Source organism: Triticum urartu, chromosome 4A, assembly GCF_056163025.1.
Source record: "Triticum urartu cultivar PI428250 chromosome 4A, HENAU_Tu73, whole genome shotgun sequence".
Classification (NCBI taxonomy): Eukaryota; Viridiplantae; Streptophyta; class Magnoliopsida; order Poales; family Poaceae; genus Triticum; species Triticum urartu.
Window position 1 is genome coordinate 588,239,122 of NC_141876.1, and position 9,757 is coordinate 588,248,878.

Sequence of the window (9,757 nt, forward strand, 5' to 3'; positions counted from 1 at the left end):
TTTACAATATGGGTTTATGGGATCTGTTCTGCTCGATGCCTTGGGATATCGTAAATTCGTTTTAGGGGAGCATTTATACTGTTTTTTACAGGTGAGCTTTACAGGATCTGCTAGAGATGCTCTTAGCCCATCCCAAACACCGTGTGCGCTGGTTCGCAAGCGCGCTTGCCGACTCGACCAACGTTGTCTCCCAGTCCGTCGATAAGGGGTCGAACAACTAGCATGTCATCACTGATCCGACCGGGTCGCCATCGAACAGGGCAAGCACCAGCTGAGATGTTGTCCGTGCCACGAGCAAGAGGCAAGGCACCGGAGGAACAGGGTGTGGAGGCGGAGGGACACGCCCGCCGAAGATGGTGGACTTGGCCAGCGTCTGCGGAAAAGGATTCTATGAGACCAGGTCTCACGCGAGACACATCCTGATGAATGACACGTGGCATTCACAAATCACAAAGCATCCCCCACCCCTCACTTAAAATCAGCGGGGAGAAAAATTAGATGTTTTGTGATTTGTGAATGCCACGTGTCATCCATCAGGATGGGTCTCACCTGCTAACCGTGAGACCTGGTCTCATATAATTTTTTTTCAGCGTTTGCGGTGCGTGAGTGTTCACCGGTGGAGAGCCATGCCTACGGGCAAAGTCGTAGGACCCAATTACAATCTTTATTTTGCTTGTAGAGGGCTTTATGCTATTTTGTAAGAACCTTAATGTAAATTCTACTACTGACTAATGGGCTCCACATTTGTGGGATCTGTTCTAATACACGTCATCCCAGGACCCAATTACAATCTTTATTTTGCTTGTAGAGGGCTTTATGCTATTTTGTAAGAACCTTAATGTAAATTCTACTACTGACTAATGGGCTTCACATTTGTGGGATCTGTTCTAATACACGTCATCCCGTAAAAACATTTTACAGTATCCTCTAAAACAATTTTACAAGATATGAACTTTTACGGGGTCTGATAGAGATGCTCTTATATTCTGATTCTCTTCTAAAATCTGTTTTGTTCTGATTCTCTTCTAAACACACAGCTCTCAAAAAATGATTTCACAGCCTAAATTACAACCAAATAGAAACAAACGGCCGCATGTACAATCAATTTATTATTGACGGTATATGAAATTTATATCAGCGCAAAGATTCTGCAATTTTTAAATACAACGGAACTTCTTCACACACTTACATGTTTGTTTGATCTAACCACCACACTAAAACTCTTAACAGCAGCAATACACCTAACCTTATTTCGACCCGGACCCCTCACATGGCTCCGCGCTCTAACAGCTCCCATCTGAAATTTGGTGCAGCATAAACCTTGGGGAGGGTATGGAGGAGTATCCCAACGCAAACGCAGATCACGGCGACGCCCATCACAGTGAACATTGCTGGCCTGTACAGGAAGGTCCTCGCGAAGGAATTGGGGTACATCTTAGCCTGACGACTGCAGATGTTGCACCTTGCCGCGGATGTTGTTGTCATTGGCATGGCTTTGCAGATCTCCAGGCTGATATCACCTGCCTTCAACCCATCGGTTATTCCAGGGCACATGCTGCTAGGAACGCCAAGGACAACATGACCTTTGCCAACATGCCTGTCAATCTTCTTCTGGACCAGATTGATGTAAGCATCGTTGCCTCTTTGGCGAGCGTAGTCTTCGGGGGTAAAGCCTATCTCGTCTCGCGCATTTCTCCATGCATTGAGTCCCACCTGCAAGAAGCAACAGTGGAGGTACATTAGAAAGGGTCTTCAAAATTAATTAATAGTAGAAACAAACTAAGCTAAGAGGATAAGTAGTATAGCATCATTAATGTGCTGTTCATCATTAAACTGATGTAGCACCTGTGCAAGAGTTTAAAAGATGAAAAGAAAAGCCTTAAATAGTAAGTTGCCTTTCATGTACTTATTGAAGCTTAAACATCGAAGCAATGAAATTTAAAGGTGGAGAAAGCTAGACAACATAGAACACGAGCAAGTGCATGAATCATTTTCTACAAGTAGATGAGGGCATACCAGTCCAGGGTCATCAGTCAATGCATCCAATACATCCTCTGCATCACTAGTAGAGGCTGCTATATGGAGGGGTGTAAATGCAGAAGGGCCCCGAGCATCAGGTCTGAATAGGTATGTCTCTGCAGTTTCCTTCAGGTTTTTATTCGGCTTGTATGTCAGCAGAAATCTAACCATTCGGGCAGATTTTCCTCGCACAGCAGAGTGTACCAAATTTTCTGACAATACCACCTCTTTGGGAGACTGTAACCCAGCATCAACAAATCCATCAAATAACAAATCTAACAGCATTTTGGTCACAGCACACCACTCCCGCTCCATCGCAAATATACCAAGATTCCTGAATCTCAGCAGGTTAAAGGCAGGTACAGGCGGCTCCACTTTATCACGCTTAGAAATTATGTTAACTCTATGAAGAAGCCACCCCAGCTCATGTAGAAACTCTAGAGCTTGATTCATGGCATTGTCCTTGTCTGGCTGTTCAAGACTGGATGACTTAAATGTGCTCTCCAGCTCACAAACCTCAGAGCATACATTCTGCTCAGCAACTATGAAGGGGAAGAAACCATTACTAAATCCACTATCTTCAACCTGAAACCGCCAATGATATACCATGGATTAGAACGATTTAGAAGTTATTATTAAAACAAAAACTACATGAGAATAAAAGCTAACAAGTTATACTTGTACCTCTATGAATCCTCTTCCTCTTGTATCAGGGAGAGAACAACAAAAGTTGAGATATTCAATATCTTCATCCTCAGCATCATCAGCCATAATAGCTGTGTCTTCCTCGAATATACAACGCCCTTCAATTGAGCAAATGAGCCTGTGAACATGACAGGTATATTTTTAGATAACAGATATTGGCTGAAGTAAACATCAAACCGTACTCATCTTTGGCAAGAATGAGCGTATGCAAATTGTATATATAATAAAGTACCTTGAGGAAGAACTGACTAAGTTGAAGCCTTCTACCCTGAAATTAACTGTTGCTGAATAAGGAGCAGCAACCGGACTAACACATAAGACCTTGCAGTAATGGTGAGAATTAGGTGCCAGTGGTCTGTCCAACATAACTTGACCTGCAGTAATATGACCATAAGGTGATATTAACAAAACATTGACGTACAGCTTAATGGAACCTGACCAGCCATGCAAGAATATATAAGAGCTTGGACTCACCATTGTGCATGAAAGCAATTTGACGCCGTACCATCACAAATACCAAACCAGATGTCCAAAAGTTATCGGCGGAACTACTTGAGAGCTTATCCAGATATACACTCATATTCTCAGAGAGCTATAGAAAAGAAATGTGAAGCACCAGCCAGAAGAAAAAAAACACTATCATGGCCTGAAATGGTTATGAAATAAATGTACCTCCCTCCATGAAGACTCAACTAACCGAAGATAAACTGTCAGGATAATACAGCCAGGTCTAATATGGCTCTCTATATCAGTAGGGCTACTGGACAACCAACCAAGGATCTGAAATTCAGGGTTTAAGTGTTAGATTCAAGATGTGCTATCTTGTGGTTTGCTGAGAGTAAGCATATTTACCTGTGATCGCAAAATTGGAGGTAATTCACTAGGAACTTTCTCAAAAAGCTTGAATACAATTTTATCAGTCCGACACTAGAAGCAAAACAGTACCAATATATGTCAGAGAGAGGTAGAAAGATGTTGAAATTAGCAATTTAGATTTATTTTTTATGAGCAAGTTGAAAGGATCAAAATGATAAACCTGAGCATCTCCATTTGAGCTTGACAATGACTGAGCTGATGTTGAATCCGAATTACCACTAGTCTGTGGTGGGCTTTGAGTAGAATCTTGCCGTATCCATGATGGGCAATTCAAACCATCCTCAAAGCCTTCCACATCATTGCAAGTGTCATTCAAATCAAAATTCCTAAACTTGCATGCTGGAGTCTCTGTAAACACACAATACGTATATAAGCTAATTTTTCATGAACAAACATTTCCTGGGAGTTAAAAATGGTTATATGTCTTACCAGTAGCTGCCACCATGGTAGTATTTGATTGTACTGGTACAACAGCAGATGACGTCTGCCCGCATTCACCACCATTCGCAAAAGGCGCCTTAGAGTTAGATGGTCCTGCAGCCTCTGCTGCAGCTGTATTCACCAAAGCATTAGCTGCTTCAGAGGTCCCAGCATTTGATCGATTTTGCATGCTCTGACATGTTTCCAGAAGTTTACAAAGTTCTTTTGGATCCAATGATTTGGCAACATTCCCCAAGTTTCTCCAAAGATTGGATAGCAACTCCTGACCTTGTAAATGCTCAGCATTGTCAGCTGCAAGTACAATGTTAAGAGTCATGTCTCTTCCTGAGTATTACCATAAGAGTAGTTCTGAAAGCCATTAAGAACGCTGATAATAGTTCAATTTAGGCATAGAACAGTGTTCTTATCCTACTATATTTGAGAGACAGGCCATCATAGAAAACAAACAGTAGCCCGTAAAGCACAAAGATGCTAAGCTCACACCGCTAAAATCACAGGATTATCAATTATGCAACTGTGAATTTAAGAAAGATATAATTGAGAATTGGGCATCATAGCCATGCTACACAGCCGGTGGCTGAGCCTCCTGTAAGCAATCCAGAAATCAGGCATCAAGCAATAGTAAACTTCAAGTACACCCAGTACCCTGTATATAGCCTTTATGGTCCTAGAAACTCTAGTGTTTCAATCAAAATGTCTGACAAATCAGCAAGAACATCGACTTTCATGGTGTAACTACATCTACCAGAAACAGTATCATCGTAAGTCTTCTTTTAGGTCAACGCCAAGTAGAACTCAGTCAAAGCTCGGAGTCAACATAATTTCAGATGGTTAGGTGGAAAACTAACTATAGAAATACCAGTACACTTATACGCAGAATATTAACTATATATGGTACTCTAGTAAGTTTGCAACCTTCAAAGCAGTACTTACAGTTCAAATTGGCGCATATTCCAAGAAGACTCAACAATAAATAACTGCTAACTTTTTCCTCAATAGGAGTCCCACCAACAGCATTTTCAGGGCGGGTTTTCCTCCTACGTTTATTATGGCCTGCTAAACGCCGGCGACAGCTGCGCTTTCCTTCATCAAATTCTTGAAGAAGGTGAAATCTGCACATAATGTAAGGTAGTCAAGAGGATTTGCCAATATTTTAGAAGGTACACACAATGCATGCACTATGATCATACCAGAAAAAATGCATTATGTAAATCAAATGCTTTCAGAAGTAGTCCTTAGGCCATACCCAGGCTTTAATATTTCCTAAAAGTGGGCACTGTCTTTAGAGATATAAGTTGTACAAGAACAGGAAAGAGTGAACCACAGAAGGCCCTTATTTTTGGCCATGTGCTTTCCAAAATATGCATACATTTAGGTGCCAATGTGACAATTACATTGCATGAAAAGAAATTTGGACTGTGTGAAACGTATTATGTGCTCTAATGCAGGCAATTGGGCTAAGTTGCTGAGAACAGCATACAAATTTCAGAAGAAAAAAAATAAAATATCTGAGTGGCATGGAGGTTTCCAAGTTTATGAGCATCAACCAATCCTCACACATATGGAAGTAACGATACTATATTGATTATATCAACTGAAAAGGGGAAACTAAGAGTACAACAGTGCATTTCTATATGGGGATTGGTTATAACTTATAACTCATGTAAGTTTGACAAACCAAATTCATGAATCCTGACATAGATGAATAACTAATAGGTGTCATCAGAACATATTCCCAGTGGTACTATGTGATCATTTGCTCCCAGCGACAACACCATAACTCTTCCTTCTATGGAAGTTGGATGTCCCTGTTTTCTTTCTGCTAGATATTTGTTAAAAAAAATCTCCACAGGCCACTTCAGTCCGCAAATGAGAGCTTGTTTTGCTTTCCTATAGTTGACATATATTTGGGTGATTCTCGCATATCAGATGGTATTGCTTAAAAGATCATCATGGCAAGAAGTTTGATATGGGGTTTGGTCTGGTCTCAAAGGGGCTGTTTGCTTCACGCCAAAATTGGGCTCGCCAAATTATTGGCTAAGGATTTCGCCTCCTCCGTCTCGCCAGCGTGCCGGCGTTAAAGTTGAACGAACGACAAAAAAATTGGCATGGATAGGAAACTCTGGCTACGGTCCAAACGGACGCCGATACCTACGGTCAACGCCAAAAGTTTGGCAAGACAGCCTCGGGCTGCATTCCAAACAGACACAAAATAAAACGTGCATAATATGTTCCACCCATACATTCCCATATGAACAAATGTATCACATGTAAATAAAAGGTAATAGCAGCTCAATAGTAAAACTGACCTGCTGCATTGCTGGCAGAACCGCTGGACGGTATTTCCGACCACCGCGGTGTTTGCCTTAGCATGCATCTCGCAGACCTTGTGACGCCGATGGTAATCCTTTGCCGCGCTAAGGTCCGCGCAGCAGCCCTCCACCTGACACGCCGGACCGCTTGAGCTTCCGCCCTGCACCCTGATCTTCTTACCATTTCTATCCTCCTCATTCACACCGCCATCCTCCACCGCTCCACCAGCAACAGAGTTGCCACCAATTCTCAAGCTGAGCACGTTGTTACTGCTCCCCACTGGGCCCTCATCCTTCTCATCGTCGTCATGAATGACAACCACTCGCTTCCTCTTATCAAAGTCACCTCTCACGTTACCATTCCTAGACACCTCGGCCCCGGCTTCCTCCGAGGAAGATGGCGAACTGTTGAGCGACAGGCCATTTCCCACAGCCGCGGGCACCGGCGTGGCAACAAAGCGCTCGCTGTCCCAGCTCCAATCATTGAGGTCCCAGCCGAACACCCGCTTCTCGCGCCTGGCCTGCTCAAGCTCACCACCCAGCCCGCCTCCGTACAGGTGGCGGCTCTGCGACCCTACCCTGGCCGCCTCCATGTCCATCCCGACGAAACCCTAGAGCAAAGCACTCACCAACCAACCAAACCCCCTGAAACCGCCGGAGCGCGCGGGGACCGCCGGAGCCGAGAGATCTAGTCGGCGCCCCTCCCGCCCAAGCAGTCGACGAACGTGACGCCCACGCAGCCGCGGATCCAGACCAGCGACACCCACATGCCCGCGGCGGGGGACCACTCGGTCGAGCCGCCGCGAATCACCCGCCCATACCGCGCGAATCGCCGCGGATCAGCGGGGCGGCGGGGCGGGCGAATCGACGGCGCGGGCGGCGGGGCGGGGGGACGAATCGGGCTCCGGGAGGGTTGCGGCGGGGGATTCCGCGGGGGCGGCGGCGAATTCGGGAGCGGGATTTTGGTGGGGACGGTGGACTGGGGAGCAGCGGAGTCGCGGAGAAGAGAGGGGGACTGGAGGGGAGGAGGGAGGGGAAAGAGGAGAGCGAGGGGGGCGTGAGGTGAGATGGTGGAGGCCGATGGGGACGCGTAGCGGGGACGGCTGAGTCTGAGTGTGAGTAGAAGGAACTGGCCTGCCAAATTTGTACGGGCACGCGGGCGCGGCTACACAGACGCCAGTCTGCGCCCGGCAGGGGGATATTGATTGTTTATTTATCAACCTCTTTTTTAATGTCACATCAGGTTATTGTTGGTGTTCTTTTTAGATCCATTATTGTTAGTGTTATATTTAGGAACATGGTTAGTGCTACTAGATAATGTTCATGATGACAAAGTGCGCAGCCCATGAAAGATGGGTCTTGTGGATGGTCAAAGTCGCCGTGTCCCTCCCGGTCGTTGGACCGACGCGGCGACGCTCGTCGAAAAGGGGGTAACGTAAGAGAGACAGGAACTTTCGGCGCGGCTGACGCAGTGCGGCGAGCGGTCATTATGTCGTATATGATCTTGATTGATATTTAGCAGGTGACGCCAAATGTTGCGGATATCATCTTGAAACATATGTGCCCCACTGAAGACGCGACCGAGAAGGTCAGACTTTTGAGTCTTGGGTTTGCACGCGGCGTGAATTGCGTGACATACTATGATCAAACCTAAGAAAAGAACATACAAAATATGTGTACATAGAAAAAGGGCACGACGTTAAATGATAGGCGAGGCCACGCATTAAAGAACAATGCAGGTGTATGCGATAATGGGCATAACCATGCCAAGATACGCAGTGCACGAAAGATGGATCTTGTGAATGGTCAAACTCGCTTCGTCACTCGGCAGTTGGACTGACGTGGCGCTTGTCATAAAAGGGGTAACGTAAGAGAAACAAAAACTTTTGGCGCGGCTGACGTGGTGCGGCTAGCGGTCATTATGTCGTATATGATCGTTTGCTTGATATCTGGCAACTGACACCAAACGTTACAGTTATCATCTTGAAACGTATGTGCCCCATTCAAGGCGCGACTGAGGAGGTTGGACTTTTGAGTCTTGGTTTTGCACGGGGCGTGAATTGTGTGACATGCTGTGGTCAAAACTAGGAAAAGAACATATAAAATATGTGTATATAGAGAAGGGGCATGGTGTTAAATGATAAGTGAGGCCATGATACGTCTCCAACGTATCTATAATTTTTGATTGTTCCATGCTATTATATTATCAATCTTGGATGTTTTATATGCATTTATATGCTGTTTTATATGATTTTGGGGATTAACCTATTAACCTGAAGCCCAGTGCCAGTTTCTATTTTTTCCTTGTTTTTAAGTTTTATAGAAAAGGAATACCAAACGGAATCCAATTGACGTGTCAACTTTTGATAATTTTTTATGGACCAAAAGAAGCCTCCGGAGTAAAATAGTTAGGCCAGAAGAGTACCGGGCCGTCCACGAGGGTGGAGGGCGCGCCCTACCCCCTGGGTGCGCCCCCCTGCCTCGTGGACGACTCGGAGACCCCCCTGACGTGAGACCGACGCTAAAAATTCCTAAAAAAACAGAAACCCCCGAAAAGAAACCTAGATAGGGAGTTCCGCCGCCGCAAGCTGTAGCCACCAAAAACCGGCACCCTGCTGGAGGGGGATCCGTCACCGATGGTCATCTTGATCATCCCGACGCTCTCCATGACGAGGAGAGAGTAGTTCACCCTCGGGGCTGAGGGTATGTACCAGTAGCTATGTGTTTGATCTCTCTCTCTCTCTCTCTCTCTCTCTCGTGTTCTTGATTCGGCATGATCTTGATGTATCGCGAGCTTTGCTATTATAGTTGGATCTTATGATGTTTCTCCCCCTCTACTCTTTTGTAATGGATTGAGTTTTCCCTTTGAAGTTATCTTATCGGATTGAGTCTTTAAGGATTTGGGAACACTTGATGTATGTTTTGCATGTGCTTATCTGTGGTGACAATGGGATATTCACGTGATTTATTTGATGTATGTTTTGGTGATCAACTTGCGGGTTCAGTGAACTTATGCATAGGGGTTGGCACACGTTTTCGTCTTGACTCTACGGTAGAAACTTTTGGATACTTTTTGAAGTTCTTTGTGTTGGTTAAATAGATGAATCTGAGATTGTATGATGTATATCGTATAATCATACCCACGGATACTTGAGGTGACATTGGAGTATCTAGGTGACATTAGGTTTTTTGTTGATTTGTGTCTTAAAGTGTTATTCTAGTACGAACTCTAGGATAGATCGAACGGAAAGAATAGCTTCGTGTTATTTTACTACGGACTCTTGAATAGATCGATCAGAAAGGATAACTTTGAGGTGGTTTCGTACCCTACAATAATCTCTTTGTTTGTTCTCTGCTGTTAGTGACTTTGGAGTGACTCTTTGTTGCGTGTTGAGGGATAGTTA

General features: G+C 44.8%; 1 protein-coding gene across 1 annotated transcript; it reads right to left on the reverse strand.

The window, feature by feature from the left end:
* Positions 1-1,094: 1,094 nt before the first annotated feature.
* Positions 1,095-7,448, reverse strand: LOC147976882 (squamosa promoter-binding-like protein 6). Its single transcript, XM_087519087.1, has 11 exons — positions 6,351-7,448; positions 4,975-5,153; positions 4,030-4,332; positions 3,761-3,948; positions 3,577-3,651; positions 3,397-3,504; positions 3,199-3,316; positions 2,957-3,098; positions 2,704-2,842; positions 2,017-2,604; positions 1,095-1,713 (listed from the first exon to the last, which is right to left on the reverse strand). The coding sequence occupies exons 1-11, from the start codon at positions 6,950-6,952 to the stop codon at positions 1,267-1,269; spliced, it is 2,889 nt and encodes a 962-aa protein (XP_087375213.1). The 5' UTR covers positions 6,953-7,448; the 3' UTR covers positions 1,095-1,266.
* Between the last annotated feature and the right edge of the window lie 2,309 nt (positions 7,449-9,757).

Coding starts and splice junctions, on each gene's coding strand:
- LOC147976882 (XM_087519087.1), bottom strand. CDS start 6,952: ATGGACATGGAGGCGGCCAGGGTAGGGTCGCAGAGCCGCCACCTGTAC. Junction 4,333..4,974: donor AATATGCGCCAATTTGAACT/GTAAGTACTGCT, acceptor TTGTACTTGCAG/CTGACAATGCTGAGCATTTA. Junction 1,714..2,016: donor TGACTGATGACCCTGGACTG/GTATGCCCTCAT, acceptor TGCTTCTTGCAG/GTGGGACTCAATGCATGGAG.